This window comes from Bombus vancouverensis, chromosome 9 (assembly GCF_051014615.1).
Source record: "Bombus vancouverensis nearcticus chromosome 9, iyBomVanc1_principal, whole genome shotgun sequence".
NCBI lineage: Eukaryota > Metazoa > Arthropoda > Insecta > Hymenoptera > Apidae > Bombus > Bombus vancouverensis.
Genome location: NC_134919.1, coordinates 13,158,364 through 13,174,405, shown reverse-complemented (window position 1 = coordinate 13,174,405; position 16,042 = coordinate 13,158,364). Strand labels below are relative to the sequence as shown.

Here is a 16,042-nt window from a genome sequence, read left to right as displayed (position 1 = left end):
CCGATTCGTATCGGCATAAAAATCGGGATTAAAAATCGACTTGACGAATGATAATTTGCGCTTGCTGCGAATTTCGCAGGACTCGCGAAATTCTACGATGAATTTTAGTAGATCCGAAACGTTCTAACGATCGTGTTTCATGTCCTTCCTCTTTCTTTTTGACCTGCGACTGCTACATCGAATTAGAACGATTTACGATTCGTGGCGCTTTCTCGTTGCGTAATTCTTACGGTGCAGTCTCTTGAGCGCTTTTTAGCTGTCAGAAGCGTGTAAGAAGGCTGTAAACTAAAGAAATTACCGAAATTATCATAGCGATTATTTTCAAGAAATTTGTGTACGAATAAACAGCACGCTTTCATTTATTCTAAACAGAGCGTTATACAAGATTCAGTATTTTTTATCCTTATTCGAATCTCTTTCAAAGATTATTATGATGAGATCAAGACAGCATGGCAAAGTCTTGCACAACTAATTAAAAAAACTTTTGTTCAAATTTCGAAAGTTAATACGATCGATCGGTCTGAACTATTTGACTTGCTGGTCTTCTGACACGATACACTGTGAAAATAATAGTAGCAGGTTGAACGTTTTTGTTTGGACGAGTCGTTACCCTGGCGACATTAGATTGATTTGTATCATGGAGCTTCCGGGTCGCGTTCATGTGCCAGGCTTAAGACCGCTTGTTATCATGCACTGATAATACCAATGTACTAAAATAGGAGAAAAAACATTGAAACTGTGAAAATATAGATAAAAACAGCTTTAGCCTTCTATGAGTAAAGAACTTTGTTAAATATAGAGGAAGAGGAAATAAACGAATGAAAAAAATTACAGCAGATTTTTTTATCACAAGACATAAAAATTAACTTTTATTAGAAAATAAATAAAAGTGTTGTTGCAAAAGTATGGTAGGGAAAGGGATGGGTGGTAGGCGGAAAGAAGAGAAGAAAATATACAATGAAGGCTCCGATGTCGTGATGTCTTCTTCAATATCACATGCCGCACAAGAATTTCGACGCGTCCAGAAACAAAAGGTAGAGTTAACAAGGAAAGGGCAGATACAGGAAGTGAGTCTGTAAGAAAGTCGCTGCGCTCGTGTAATCGTGTATCGTGTGGTTGCTCTATGAGGATAAAAAATAAGAAAACTTTTTTTAAGATTGGGTGCCTGGTCTGAGGTCTTCGGGTGGTCCAAAACGCTCGCCGATCCTGAGGGCGTCGATTTTCGTGATCTTCGAACGATCTGCAAGCTCGATGTTCTTCGTCCGTGATTAATCGCTGGATAATACTGATTAGTTTTCTGACTCCCCTTGTCCCGAATGAATACAGTTCGATTGATCTTGGAGAGCTAGTTCCCCTAGGATGAAGAACTCGTGCGTTGCTGTGACTACCATCGACGTGGATGCTTCAAATGTATATCGTCTCAAGCTTCTTTCCCACCAGGACAATTTCGATGTTGGCCATGGTTATCGTTGTTTGTAAAGCGTCGCTACTCCAGATGCACCTCAGGACGGCTCATCCAGGATGGATCACCCTGGACCAGCGAGTTCAGTTGGTGCCATGCGGAAATTTAATCCCAGGGGTGATGGGAGACGGGAGCCTTGACAACTTTGATTTGGGGCTCCACGTACGATTCAACGCCGATGAGATGTGGCTGCACGATCTTAGGTCCGTGGTATGGGATCTTCACAGTCTGAACATGTGGGATTTTAATGTTGAGGGGTTGGGGGTGTGGGGCCGGAATCGACGCTTGTTGCGGGATCTGGAGCACTTGGTGCACTTCCGGAGCATGAACCTGTGGGAATTTTTTCGGATGTTAATCGATTATCTAGTAAATATATAAATTCTATTAGAAATTTCTACCACGAAGATTTCCCTTCAGGAAATATTTTCTATTCCGGTCTTTTGTTTACTGAAGAAAATTAGCACATAATATAGAGTAACCGATTTTTAATAAATTATGGATAAATAATAAATGTTTAAGAAACATGGAAGTCATTAAACGCGTTCATGATTGCCATGGATGTAAGAACTGGAGCGAGTAGAAAATCAGCAACAGTGAATTCGAGCGACTCGTTACGAGGAACAGTTGCATAAGGGGTTACGAATCACTTGTTAGTATTGTAGTTCAACTGCAGTTTCGTTACAAAGTCTATAGATCCATTGAGTAACGAATAATTAAATTGGACGACCAAGATCCGATTACGTTCCCTGATTGACTGGAAAGCCAAGTTACGTGACTCGTAACTAGCGGTCTGCTTTAAACGATCCATTAGACGTGGAAAATGAGAAGTTATCGATGATGCGGTAGTAATTTCGATCGAATGGTCAAGCTAGTCAGAAATTATGATGATGAAGGAAAGTAGTCTACGCAGACTGATTCTGAGAATGAACTTGCGAAACACAAAGTGAAGGGTTTCTGTTAAGACTGATAAGGTATTCCAAAATTATTGATACTTCCAGGTGAATGGTAGAAGTGATGTTTGTGAAAGTAGCTTTGAACGGAATTAAATACATGTAAGTTATTTGTAATACTGTTGAGATGTTACATGTTCAACGAAGAGTTTCTCCTATTAACTTGTGTTAACTTCCAACATGATATTAATCTTATAGTATCTCTATCGTTACCTGAGGCGCAGATACCTTGACTAACGGTGCTGCAGCAACCTTAACATACGAAGGTTGAGCGACCTTAACGTACGAAGGTGCTGCCCATGGTGCAGGTGCTGGCCAAGCTTCAGGTGCTGGCCATGGTTGTGACACCTATGTGTTTCAAAAATCAGGATTTCGTTTCAATTTATCTACTGTTCAATCCTCGATATGGAAACTTGGTTACGTTTGGTTACTTTCCACCGAGCAAGTCCAATTTCTCGGTTAACGAAGATCGATGCTGGAAAATGCATCGTACGAACGAACAAAAGTCTCCGGAAGATTAGATTACCAGTAAATGAACGAAAAGAAAGAAACATGAAAATAGGTGCTGAAGAGAATACGTTAAATCAATGACGCGATCGTTGAAGGATTTCTTCTTGACTTGGATCGATCACGGCCCAAGTTTCGTCCAGTAACATTTGGACGTCGTTGAGTTAAGAAAAATGTTAAAATCGTGGAGGTAAGATGAGTACTAACTATTTCGTTATCGAACACTGTCCTGATAGTAATGGTTGGAAGACAGTATTCGTAGAAGTTGCTTATCTCAAAGTGTTAAGGAGAAGATTAAGGTGTCGAACATTTTAGGAAAGTGTTACGTTTTAATAATCCGATCCAACAGTATAGAACATTTTCTAGCATTAAACGTAACAAATTATTAGAAGATTATTTCAGAACGTGCAGTACCATACTTCGATTTACAAACTCTCAGTCGGATTAACAGTTTCCAGAAATTTCTGACTTCACTTACCGGTGCATGAATGTATCCAGGGTAGGCACTGGCGACGGCCATAACGGCGAAGAGAACAATCTGCAATTACAAAAAAATTAACTCAATATTTCTATCGAAATCGAATAACGTCTTATATACTTAGAGAACTAAAGTTAGGGAATACGAACACCCTCTGAGCAGAGGCAAAGATTAAGTTCAAAATTAAGAAGGCGCAAAATGGATGAAGTACGAGTCTCAGACATACAATGAGAGACTCGTTCGTAACTGGTAGAAACTTACAACGAACTTCATTGTAGGCGATTTTTCTTGTGCAGTACACGGGAAACACTACGTATCTGAGGGGCGACGCGGTATGCTTTTATAGCGGTGCCCTGCCCAGGCCCAGGGAACTAAGATGAGGCGGGGGTACAACGATTGCATTGCATACAGACCCCTTTCACCAATAGCGATCGACCCTTTCAGACCCCTTATTCGGTGCTCCACTGATCGCAGATACGTTCCACTTCCGTCAACTGCGATGACACCCTAGAAGATTTTAATTCCGTGTCCTTACCAGAGAAAGCTTTTGGAAAAAATCGAAATGTCCGCGTAAGATTGACCTGATTCGACGCTGTAGAACGACGGTACGTACATTCGTCGATGGAGAGAAAAAAACGAGATCTTAGATCATGCGAAACACTCATCGTGATTTCGTATACCTGCCCTTCTACGATTATGAATTATCATTTCTTCAATTTATTAATTAGTCATCCTGCGTTGCTTATCTACGTACCTTGAAGGGAATATTTATAGAAAAAGAAACGTAATAATTTATATTGTCATCTTTTAAATCTTGATAGAGTTTCGCCATATCATGTGTGTACATATTACAATGTCATGTCAATCATCTCGAAACAGCGATGGCGATAGACAGAATTGCACAACGAAAAATTAAGCACGACTTCCGGCTAAATTGACGTAACACGAATTACAACGAGGCTTCGTCGAGTACTTTATGAAATTTTCTGCTAAAATTTTACCTCTTCCTCGCAAATTCATTCTCCTCATCGACGTGCTTCGATACCTTCCAACGATATGAATCTATTATCGGTACCTAACAATGTGATAGTTGTCGCAAGAAAGCAACAGTGCCTTCATGATTCCACTGCTCAGCATTACGTTGTTTTCACGAAAAACACAGTTGGGTCAAGTAAAAAAGCATTATATGTACGCCAGCAATGGAAAAGATTTAAGATGAATCAGAAAAACGAAAAGCTGCACAGTCATTTTATCGTTCTTAGTTTATAACAGACATTATACCAACGCAAAGTTAAATCCTGTCACGTGTTTTTCTAACACGCCACGCTGAATTAAATTCGGCCACGAAAAAGAAAATCGAAATGCTCAGTGTTGTAAAGTTGAGTAAGCAGCAATTAGTCATTGATCATAATTCTGTGATGCTTGTATTGGCGCATATAAACAATGTAAGGCGCGGTGACGCAACTTTGTACGATACATAAAATAGTAAAAGTCTGAAGCATTTTAAAATTTGAATCTATTCTTGATCGCAGGTATCGAGCGTTACGATCAAATATTAATGTAAAATCGTGGAAAGAAAAGAATCGTTACTATTGCTAAATCGATCTACTATTACGGCAAAGCGAAATTCCTTCTATACGTTTTTGATCCGCAGAATATTATGCAATTGTAACTAGAAATAATATAGAGAGCGAGACAAAGTAAAATTCTGTTTCAATTTTCATCTCTCCCACCCTATTTATCCCAATTATTCCTCGCGTCGCTAATAGGTTGGATTTTACGACTCGCCAATTTCGTAAGCGGTGTAAACGCCAACTTTCTGTAACGTAACAAGCCACTGGAGTCCAAGTAAAGTCGTAAATGCATCTAGTTCTTGGTTGTGCGTTTATATTGTTTAAATTGTATCTATTCTAAGAAAAAATTAACATTTTATGCCGAATCCTTCATCTTTCTCGAAGTAAAAAGACTCCCCTCCATTTCTTTCGTAACTTAAAATTTCTTACTTATCTTCTATGTTATACTAGCATAATATACGCGCGATACTCGTCATTCTGTCGATCTGATGTATTTTCGAAACGATGGACAAAAAGCTAAACCACATCTATTTTACCGAAGATGTCAACCTTAGAACTCGCGAACATTCTCCTATGTGATCTTCAGACACGAAGGTTGCAACGTTTCGCGAAGTTTCCACCTTGGCATGGTTTCTCTAAAGCGACTTTTCTCAATACCTTTGGCCTGCTCGATTTCCTTATCGAGAAAACTGGCCGCCCTTTACATGGGAGTGCGCCGGACAGTTGGTCAATCTTTCGCCAAGCTGGAAAACGTTTTGACCCGTGCGTTGATCACTGAAGATTCCCGATAGAATTCCAACTCGACTAAACGTTTCTTACGATAACGATGAACATTTAAGAAGAAAAAAAAAGGAATAATTTAAGCTATTAAAGTGAATGATTTTGGTTGTTACAGAGAAAAAAGATTTTTAAACAAAAAGCCACCTGGAACGCATTGCTCGTAACAGCAATTATTACGTCTCGAGTACATTGATAATGAAGTTTCTCAACCTTTTGCTCGCAATAAGGCGTGCGTTACTCGGGAATAACACACGATTCTCAGGCTTTATTTATTGTTAGCAGACTAGCTCATTGAATATAAACTGTGTTAATTTAAGATAAACGAATCAAAGCCTGGCCAGAAACAATTTAGTTAAACATGAAATGCAACATCTACTCATCAGGTATAAAGTGCAACAAAGTATTCGTAGAATAAAATCACCGGTTAACAAGGGTATACTTCGTTAAATATGTTTCGTGTTGGGATACGAGTTTCTGTGTGAATCTGTCCAAGTTTCCGTACGCTAATCGTCCCTGGAAAATATTTTTTTTCGATCGATTGGCAATCACGCGGGAACGGCCGACCGTCTACCAGTCGCCACTCGAACTTTTACGCAATTTCTGCGTATTACATTCGTTGTTTCTGAACGTGTGCCGCTGCAGAGACTAAAGACAACCCTGCACGGACGTTAGCGCGCTCGCAGCAGCGCTTAGAGAATCTGGAAAGTTTAACGATTCCCGTTATCCCGATTTAATTCTGACTAAAGATGAAGCATTTGGACGGTGTGGTTTATGGTTCTATGAACGTACAATATCAAGCTTGAAAACTTTGCAGGAACAATGATTATTTTATGCATATCTCTTCTCTTTCTTATTTTCCAAAAAATTTCTCCAACGTACATCTCGCCATTTTCTCTGTTCGATTCCTATTAAACCTGAATATCATTAGGAAATATTGAGAATTTGTATTGGATCTAGGACTTAGATAAATGTATCAATTCCCATGATAAATTCTCTGAATGATTGAAGGCATCGTTATGCTTCGTTTCCTGATCTATTTCAAAGAGAAATTAAGTAACAGCTTTTTCTGGTTTACAAAGGCTATGCCATGAGCAACACCGCATCGAAAATGAATATTCCACTAGTGCAGATCGAGTGGATCGAGCTCAATTACTTGCTAATGAGCCAGACTAGCGTAACACGATCGTTTATGCAGTTACGTTTTACTAGAGACTTCGTTTACTCAGTCGATGTCCTCCAGAATTCTAAAATTGTCTGCAAATTAAATCGGCATATAAAATACCAATTGTCTCCAAGTAAGTCTTCCATTTACAAAAACTTGATTGTAATTCGTTAATTAATTTCCTTCTAGAGCCATACAATAGCGCGAAAAGAAACGCCTGCTCGAAAAAATTCACGCTCTGTCGAGCGGACAGAAATCCGAAATACGTCTCAAGTTTTCCATAGTGTTGTAGTCGAATCACGAAAAACGATCTAACGTCGTGATTAGCGGTTCAGCAACGCCGGTCACCGGTACACGGGGAAACCGAACCATCGAGGAAGCTCCGTGCGCCAACGAATTAAGCAATCCACTCTGTTACAGATAAACTCGCTCGACCGCTACAGATTATGAGTCAGAGAAATTAAAGCGATCCAGACGTTTGCTGTTCAGATTATATCTATTTACTTAAAAATTGCTGCGCCGGTTATTAATCTTACCGTCTAAATTGTAATTTAAGGCGTAATCACAACAGAAGTTACACAAGTTAGATTGATGATTATTAAGAAAATACGAGTAGTATAGCAAGTTACACTGTTTACATTGTTAGTATTCTATTTCCCTCGTACAATGAATTCGCTGTTGATAATAAATTTGGTAGGCGTATGATTAATGACTGATGCGACGTAATTAACCGTAGTTACGTTTCTTTAAATTAAGAAAACGAATTACAATCTTCGACATCTCTGCCTAAAAGGCAAAAAGACTTTGTCTCTTACACCGTATCTAAACCTTTCTTCTTCAATAACAAAGTTACACAAAACGTAGTGCGCGGCACGCTTTTTCTAAATTGTACGTTCTCACCGGACGAGGCGATTGGAAAAGGTGAATCATACTTCGATCGTGGCGAGCGATAGAAATTCGTGCTAACTTCTCCTCCCCTGAATACGTGAAATATCAATTTGTTCGGAACTTCTTGCCAAAGTGAATGCTTTTTAAACTTCGCTGCAACAATTAGAGAGCAGTGATGAAATCGAACGATAAGCAATAACCGTACGACGGACCGAGAAACGCGTTGAAATCGGAACCTAGGGGAATTTGCATAGGCTAAAAATTGCATATATATACATATAATTTAAATCATATCATGAGACTCGTTAACAAATTGATTTACACGAGACAAATTGTGTACATGCTCGATTATAAATGTGCTAAATGTACACTTAACGTCTACGAATAAATAATATACCGTGGTTTATTATCGTTAACACCTCGTATAAAACATAAATACGTTAATCTTTCACCGCTATGTTCGAGTCTGTAATAAATTGTTTGTACTGTTGGGTACTCTTCGCAATTTAATCTTATACATAACGAAAACGATAACAAATTTCTTATGCCAGGAAGAGTAAGCGAATATTGGTAATCTGTTGCATCTGCTACAAAGTGAAAATACTCATGAAAATACTTGTCTTCTTTCACCGGAAGAACGGGACGCGATAAATCATCATGACACGATGCATACGTGACGCGTTAGCAGCAGTTGGATAGATCGTAATACTAAGAGTTAAGGTGGTCGTTTCTAATACATTCCCTCGGTGCATTTTTCTTCTCGGTGGATTGCTGAATTTGTCCTCGTGAACCTCGATCGCTCCCGATCGACGAATGGCAGAATGTGATTTCTTGTTGCTTCGGTGATCGCGTTTCTTGACGTTCGCAAAGTGGACATTGCCGAAGGGGCAACGTACCGGGTGACCTGACAATTAGGACTTGCCGGATTGGTTCTCGAAATAATAAGACTTGTTTTTCCTAGAATAGACGAGAAAAACGGTGGAGCAGTTAAGTCGCTTATAGAGTTCTAATAGCTTTGAATTGAAAGAATTAAACAGGAGAAAGAAGAAGGAAAAGATAATTTATTTCAAGTTGATAATAATGAAATTGGATATCTACCAAGGAAAATTCGCGATTAGAATCGTAATAATACAATTGCCCAGTTTCATTGACATGAAAATAATATAATTATTGGGCAACTTGAGACTGAACGGAATTCAAGGAATAGCAAAACACTATTCCTAATTTCTCTACATTCCTAGGCAATTATATGGAGCGGAGCCTCGAGGGGGGAAGGGGGCACGCACCGAGTGAACCAATAGATCCGTGTGAGTATCTCACAAGAAAGAAAAATAGAGAATCGGTACTATTCGTTGTGTGAAAATTTCTGTGAGAGAAAACGATTTTAGGATTCTTTTGGTGCGTTCACGTGCAAATAACCCAACGTTAATCTCGAAGGGAAGAATGACGAAAACGAAAAATACAAATGACATGTCACCATCGGGAAGTCAAATTTATTACGCATGGTGATCGTTGGTTCTGTGTGTCCAACGCATGCCTAGTGCTCCAGATTCGCGAACCATGGCTAGTGATTGCAACAATCTCGGTGCTGATGCCCTGAGGGCAATACGGATTCCCATATCTGCGAGCGCTCAACACGCCAACAAGCTTAGAAAGTAAACTTCCATGCAACAGGACTACGCCGTCGGCAGTTGCCTGCTTAATTATTTAATTATACGGACCACGGTGGCGGCAACCATGTTACCGAGGAGAGCAAAGATCTAACAACCCCTATTTAGTGTAACGTGATGCTAGGCGAGAAGAGATATTTTAAAGTATCTTGTGATTCTGGATTCTGGACCAAAAAGAGTTTGAAATTCACTTGTATAACGTATGCTAGTGTTATAGCTTGAAACATCGTAATTTTTCGTTGAAAAAGAGAACGAAACGAAGGCGAAAGTTGTATAAATTTCATAATTATCGACTGGAAAGAGACGGAAACAGTGAAGTATATTAAGGAAAATAGCATTTGCTTATTTGGGAAATTAAGCACCTAATGTTTCGTAATACCGTCCCATATTATGGAAACTATTATCCTGTACACATAATTTGTTTTTCCTATTTATAGTTTATCGACAATTAAATCTTCTAATGTTGCGTGACCATGACAAAGTGGATTCTATCAGCGTAATTCTGCACTGCGCTGTAACGATAAACGATAGATATCCGTAGAATGGCACCATTCTTCGACAGATCAAGGTCAAGTTGTCTCTGCAATTTATTATCTACAAGAAACTACAATGTACAAAGGAACAACCAAAGAATTCATGTTACGTTAACATATTTCGTTATATCAACGCCTCAAGCAATTGCTTCGTGTATCCTATCAACTTTCCAAGCATTCAAGCAACTCCAAGCATCTTTCAACTCTGCATGTTTAACGCTATCAATGTTCAGTCTTATAGTCACAGAAATTAGAAAACCAACAAGTGGATTTACATCCTACGAAAATTACCCCCAATTTACTATGACAGCCATCTTTTAAAGATTTCATTGCTATAATTAATGCTTAAAGTTTTAAGAAACTACGATAGAATGAGTCTGCAATGTAATATCTTATAGGGAGACAATGATCATGTTGGACACCTCCAATTTCATGATAAGAATGGCCCAAGACATTAAATTAAGGCACGTATATAGTCACAAACTACTATTCGTTACATCAATTATAATTCGTGACCAGCGCGTTACGAAATAATGATCAGTTAGGCTGCAAAAGGCGAAGATCTGCTGATCAAAATTTACGCACTTGGTTAACGTAACAGTTCGCGCAAATAGCTATTTTCCACGGAAGCACGGGCACCGGCGCGTCTATGAAATCTATCAAGTGTTCCGGTAAAACGCGTATCAAGCACGCACACAGAATTGCGAACTGATGCCGCTACATGCATAGACTTTCATCGCGAAAGCGTGGCGATAGTTATAGAAAATTGTATTACGTCCCGGAAGAAAATACGCGCAGGTTACCGCAACAGGGAATCGGTGCCTCGTAAAATCTTGTATTAAACAGTTCGTAACTAAATTGCGTTGCCCAGCTCGTGTTCGTGGCCGAAAGCATACCGTTTCCCTTTTCTTTGTAGAACGGGAAATCTTTCTGCTACGCAATTCGGCTAACGATATCGTAGTTGCGCTATTTCTGAAGCGATTTTAATCTAATTTCCTCCAAACTCTTATCGTAATACATATCTTAAAATTAAAAAATAATTCCTTATATATTGCACTTGTTCTTGTAGAACGGTATTAAACTTATCGCATATTACAATAATTATTAGAATTGTAACATATAAAAATGACTAATTGATGAATAAGATAACTAATAGTATTATAACATACAAAAAAATAGATTATGATTAATAATACTTTATTAAAAATCAAATATCCGCCATTTTTAGAAAGTATCATTAAATTTTCCCTAAAAAGCATAATAAGACAATATATGCGAATTTTTATATAGATTTAGTATAAAATTAATTCCTGCAAGATCATACAACAATTCAACATTTACAAAGAAGCGTAGGTAGTAAAATTAATTTTTCTATTTTCGGAAATCAATATCAATTAAATAATTTCTTTGGATTTTCTTAAGACAAAAGAATTATTATTTTATTTACCTGTAACTTATTTTATATAGTATAGCTTCTACTACTTTGCAATACATTATTCTTAAATTTTTTAACAGTAAAAAGAGATATAGAAATGTAATATAATTTGGATATTCTACACTAGAGGACGCCTTAGTAGCTCATTATATTACAAATGGCCACTGCTTCAGGAAACAATATCGAGATCGCGGGAAAAAGCATATCATATTTCTTATTTTCTAATTTACAGTCGAAATTTTTACAAGTTTAAGTGCGCAAAATTAGTGCTATGCTGTCTCTAGACAATAATGAATCTCATCAGGATAAGGTACACGGCCTGTAATATCGATTTTAAATTGTTATAAAAAATGCATTCTTTGAATTGTAGGTTATATTATTTGTTATTGACATATTTTTTCTTTTTGTATATTTTCAAATATGCAACTTTCGTCATTTTTATGTTTTATCATTTTTCTTGCGAGCTGGTAAGCTAATGTTGAGATTATGCTGATTATGTTGAGATTATGTTTTATGCATATTTCTTGTTTACATCTTTGCATTTGACATTTCTGTTAGTACTATTAAAAATAAATCTCGCTTGTAGTAGTTCGGATTTTTATTTATTGATAAACTTACCTTCTTGCAATACTTTGTATGTTGTGAGCTATAACAATTAACTATAAGAGACTGAAGAAAGAGTATTTTATAGGAAGCCACTATAGCTAAAGTACCTTACGCTAAAAAAGAAAAATCAAATGAATGGACATATACAATGAGAAGGGATATGCAGGTATATTAAATGTAAATATTATCAAAAGATACATAAAAGATATATAGTTTAAATTAATAGTTATTTTACATTAGGAAGTGATACCTGGGTTATATCTTGGCCCATATAGTGCAGCTATCAAATCGCAACTACCATCTTTATTACAATCTGGCATAACACATATAATATGTGTTAGGCAAGACATAGAAGCAAATTTTATAAAGCCCAACTTTCCGGATAAATTTAAGTATGTAACCTTTATGACTTAATATAAGTAATTAACTAGTAAAATTGTTTTGGAAATGATTAATATATCAGAATAATTCATACCAATGTCACAGGTATCTTGTTTTGAATATTGCTGATACAGCAACAGAAAATATTATTCAACATTTTCACAAGGTAAGAACATTTATTGATGAAGCTTTGAACTCTGGAGGTCGAGTCTTAGTACATGGTAATGCTGGAATATCAAGATCTGCAGCATTAGTTTTAGCATATCTTATGGAAAAATATGGACTCTCCCAAACGTAAATTCCTACTTTTTTTCTTCTATTCGTCTTTGTTATTACAAAAATTATTGAAAGAGTATGATCTTTTTAGACGTGCATATACGATTGTACAACAAAGAAGGTTTTGTATAAACCCTAATGAAGGTTTCATGGCACAATTGAGAGAATACGAGCCGATATATCAAGCACAGCAAACATCAAGACATAGTTTATTGACACAAAGAATCAAAAGAACTATCCACCAAATGGATACTGAAAAAACAGAGGATAAATGTGATAAAATGGACAGTTGATGTTTCTTTAGTAAATGCTAAAGTTACCAAAAGACGTACTCTAAATTAAATAAAAAATAAACTTCATAAAAAGTAACGTTTTTTTACCTCGTCGCGTTTTGAAAAATACCTAAACATATGGGTATCTAATAAAATCAGGAGTCATATTATTTAATTTCTAATATAATATATAGAAATTAAAAATTTATTGCAATATGATTATCTTTGTATTAGATAAAACAATTATTTATCTAGATAAACAAAATACTACAGATTTAAACATTTCTCTTTTTAAACTAATTTATAACACACAGATTTTAAGCAATTTGTTTCACATAAATCCCCACTACTAACCTTACTTTTTATTTATTCAGCATTTAAGTTTGTAGCACATTATGTATTTAAAAAAAAATACATTCGCTTTTTGTTGCTGCAATATGATATTATATTTTTACGTTGCCAATGTTCTAATTTCAATAAAAATTGTATGAAACTTTTTTTATCATGTATATTAAGATAATACAAATTACAAAACATAGAAAATTAAATTTTTTACTCTTATATTTTATATATATTTCATACAACTTTTGTAATGTGTATATTTTTCTTCAAATCTAGAATTACAATAGATTCTGGATTAATATTACCTATTTGATTCGTGCTGGAATTAATATGCAAATAATATCTTCATTGTTCTCATCTTTGAGTTGCCACTTTACGGTAACACTGACCTGTAATTTAATGATTTATAGAATTGACCAATAATGTATTTGTAGCAAATATAGCTTAATAAACTGTCACTCTATAGTACCTTAGGATAGGATTTTAGCACCAGTAACGTATTTTTATAGTGAAATGTGGCATCACCCTTCTTTAAGGGACATTTAATGCCAGAATCAGGAGCTTGACAAGCATCTGCATTTGGCAATGGAAAAGGTATAGGAACATCCATCACAATACCATGCACAACTGCATTAACTTTTGAAACATCTTTATCTGCAAAATTATGTTTAATTTTTTAACTGTTTTGTGTTTGAAAGCAAACAGACAAAAAGAAATAGACATCTTATGTGAACATACTAACCAACTGTAAAATCGATATTAATTGTTGCATTTGTATTTGGTATTAAATCACATACAGATTTATTCATATCACAGTCCAGAGTTACAGACGTAAATTTTCCCACTTTCGAGCCTGTATGAAGAAAATTGTGTTATCAATAATTGTTATCATCTCATTAATATATTCTTACACTATTTCGAATGAAAGTCGTTTGCTCATATTTATACACGTATATAAAACTATGTTGATAATTTTATTTATTATGATTAGTCATATGTACACCCTTTATGTAAACAAAGTTTCACATTGACAATTATAGAGAAGTTGTAGCCTCATGACTTTGAATTTCTGAGACAAGAATTTCCGCCATTTTTACGATCATATATTATTACATCAATTGTATGCTACTTAACCGATAATTAAGTGGTCTATTCAGTAAAGTGTGTTTTCTTAAAATGAAATAATTTTACATTTATTTGTGGTAGTTCTAAATTGTAAGAAAATAGCCGTTAGTGACTAATATATCATAAGATCAGCACGATTTTGGACCATGAAATTTAAATGATAAAATATCTAACGCATGATTTCTGAATTTATTTGAATTATCTTCATAATAAAAATGATCAAAACAAAGAAATCTTATCGGTTATCAATCATGATTGTGTGCGTATGCTTTGTTTATTTATTGAAATACTGTATCTATATCGCTACAGAAAAAATAGTTTTATTATTAAAATAAACGACAACTTCAATTATTGTTCTGTATTTATAAAGTACTTTATAATATTGCTAAGATAATCAACGAATAGTATTGAAATGTATATTCAACTGATTTATTATAACAATCATGTTTTCCTTCAGTTCTTTTTTATATGTTACTGATAACCGATACAGCACAACAAAGCTAATTATATACGGCACGTTATCAACAAGATGTTATATTAATTTGTGAAAAACAGAAATACTATTGTTTGTAACTTCTACGTGCTTCTTTTGTCGCAATACTGTATCGGGGAAAAAATATTCATAATTAAAAGTAGTGAAATCGAAACTTACCACAATCATCGATATCGAGGGCTTGACAAGTTGGTGAGAAACTCAGGTAACATAGGACAAGAATTACAGCAATCCTTCGATACATGTTGTTCGTTTGGAGTCCGCGCAGCTATTAAACTCGTTGTACGTTGTACGGAGCTCTATATCGAAACAAACATTAGCCTGCTATTCTCAGCAGACATCACGTCACTCACGCTGTTCTTACATTACGTACATATCTTACGCATCAAATTACTACCACCTACGTCTAATGATAAGTGTGGTATACAATCATATCGGAAACAATTTTAGATATATGTATATGTAGATGTACCACATTTAATGTTATGATTCGTACTTTGCATATTGCATTAAAGTTTGGTACTGGCATTTAATTAGAAATCTGAGCAAAGAGATCTTACTCAATATATTAGTGCTCAATTGTTATTTAACTATAGAAAAGATAATAATAAATGGAATTGAAAAGCAAGATACTCGTCTATAGTATCAATAATATTTGAGGATATAATATGCACAATTGCAAACGGAAAGAATTATATGTATGATACTGTTTAAATGAACTGAATTGTCGAAACTGAATTCGTATGAGAATAATTTGTACGAAGACGAGTTCGGATGCACGATTATAAAATATTCTGTCCTTATTTTTTATTTCATAATTAATATTAATTCCAATTACAACTAATGGTAACTTTATTCTATGCTAAATTGGTAACGAAGTGACACGGAAATGATAACGACGCTTACGATGTATGTAGGGCAATGTTGGGGCCAAGAAACCCTGATGCGCCATCTCCGTGTGTCTGCGAAGACAAAAGGCATCGTGTCCAGCGTGCGAAAAAAACATGCACGCGCGTCTACATACATATAGAGACGCTTGCCAACTTCAATCGTGAGATAAATCCTCGTCAGTGGATAAATATGTATGTACATGTATTAAATTACCTAC

The 16,042-nt window shown here is 35.8% G+C and overlaps 3 protein-coding genes across 6 annotated transcripts; 1 reads left to right on the top strand and 2 right to left on the bottom strand.

The window, feature by feature from the left end:
- Positions 1–838: 838 nt before the first annotated feature.
- Positions 839–4,876, bottom strand: LOC117163650 (uncharacterized). Of its 3 annotated transcripts, none has more exons than XM_076621324.1 (4): positions 3,659–4,876; positions 3,398–3,457; positions 2,641–2,760; positions 839–1,792 (listed from the first exon to the last, which is right to left on the bottom strand). In XM_076621324.1, the coding sequence occupies exons 1-4, from the start codon at positions 3,668–3,670 to the stop codon at positions 1,568–1,570; spliced, it is 417 nt and encodes a 138-aa protein (XP_076477439.1). In that variant the 5' UTR covers positions 3,671–4,876; the 3' UTR covers positions 839–1,567. The 3 variants fall into 3 exon arrangements, with proteins under 3 accessions (XP_076477439.1, XP_033202041.1, XP_076477440.1); XM_033346150.2 differs by having other exon boundaries at positions 2,626–2,760; positions 3,659–4,873; XM_076621325.1 differs by lacking the exon at positions 2,641–2,760 and having other exon boundaries at positions 3,659–3,908.
- A 6,705-nt stretch (positions 4,877–11,581) lies between these two features.
- Positions 11,582–13,081, top strand: LOC117163394 (serine/threonine/tyrosine-interacting protein). Its single transcript, XM_033345631.2, has 5 exons — positions 11,582–11,749; positions 12,131–12,211; positions 12,286–12,437; positions 12,532–12,720; positions 12,794–13,081. Exons 1-5 carry the CDS (start codon positions 11,711–11,713, stop codon positions 12,993–12,995), a joined length of 663 nt encoding a protein of 220 aa, XP_033201522.1. The 5' UTR covers positions 11,582–11,710; the 3' UTR covers positions 12,996–13,081.
- Positions 13,082–13,165: 84 nt separating this feature from the next.
- On the bottom strand, positions 13,166–15,892 carry LOC117163395 (NPC intracellular cholesterol transporter 2 homolog a). 2 transcript variants are annotated; one of them, XM_076621323.1, is made up of 5 exons: positions 15,094–15,280; positions 14,059–14,169; positions 13,786–13,970; positions 13,622–13,705; positions 13,166–13,404 (listed from the first exon to the last, which is right to left on the bottom strand). In XM_076621323.1, the coding sequence occupies exons 1-4, from the start codon at positions 15,176–15,178 to the stop codon at positions 13,622–13,624; spliced, it is 465 nt and encodes a 154-aa protein (XP_076477438.1). In that variant the 5' UTR covers positions 15,179–15,280; the 3' UTR covers positions 13,166–13,404. The 2 variants fall into 2 exon arrangements, with proteins under 2 accessions (XP_076477438.1, XP_033201524.1); XM_033345633.2 differs by lacking the exon at positions 13,166–13,404 and adding an exon at positions 15,841–15,892 and having other exon boundaries at positions 13,518–13,705; positions 15,094–15,233.
- Positions 15,893–16,042: the final 150 nt, after the last annotated feature.

Excerpts from the sequence above, each read along its gene's own strand:
- LOC117163650 (XM_033346150.2), bottom strand. Across the intron at positions 2,761-3,397 it reads CTGGATACATTCATGCACCG|GTGTCACAACCATGGCCAGC; the intron begins GTAAGTGAAGTC and ends TGAAACACATAG. Across the intron at positions 1,793-2,625 it reads TCAAGGTATCTGCGCCTCAG|GTTCATGCTCCGGAAGTGCA; the intron begins GTAACGATAGAG and ends AAATTCCCACAG.
- LOC117163395 (XM_033345633.2), bottom strand. The coding sequence starts at position 15,178 with ATGTATCGAAGGATTGCTGTAATTCTTGTCCTATGTTACCTGAGTTTC. Across the intron at positions 14,170-15,093 it reads CCTCGATATCGATGATTGTG|GCTCGAAAGTGGGAAAATTT; the intron begins GTAAGTTTCGAT and ends TTCTTCATACAG. Across the intron at positions 13,706-13,785 it reads TGCTAAAATCCTATCCTAAG|GTCAGTGTTACCGTAAAGTG; the intron begins GTACTATAGAGT and ends ATTAAATTACAG.
- LOC117163394 (XM_033345631.2), top strand. The coding sequence starts at position 11,711 with ATGCTGTCTCTAGACAATAATGAATCTCATCAGGATAAG. Across the intron at positions 12,212-12,285 it reads CAATGAGAAGGGATATGCAG|GAAGTGATACCTGGGTTATA; the intron begins GTATATTAAATG and ends ATTTTACATTAG. Across the intron at positions 12,438-12,531 it reads AACTTTCCGGATAAATTTAA|GTATCTTGTTTTGAATATTG; the intron begins GTATGTAACCTT and ends CCAATGTCACAG.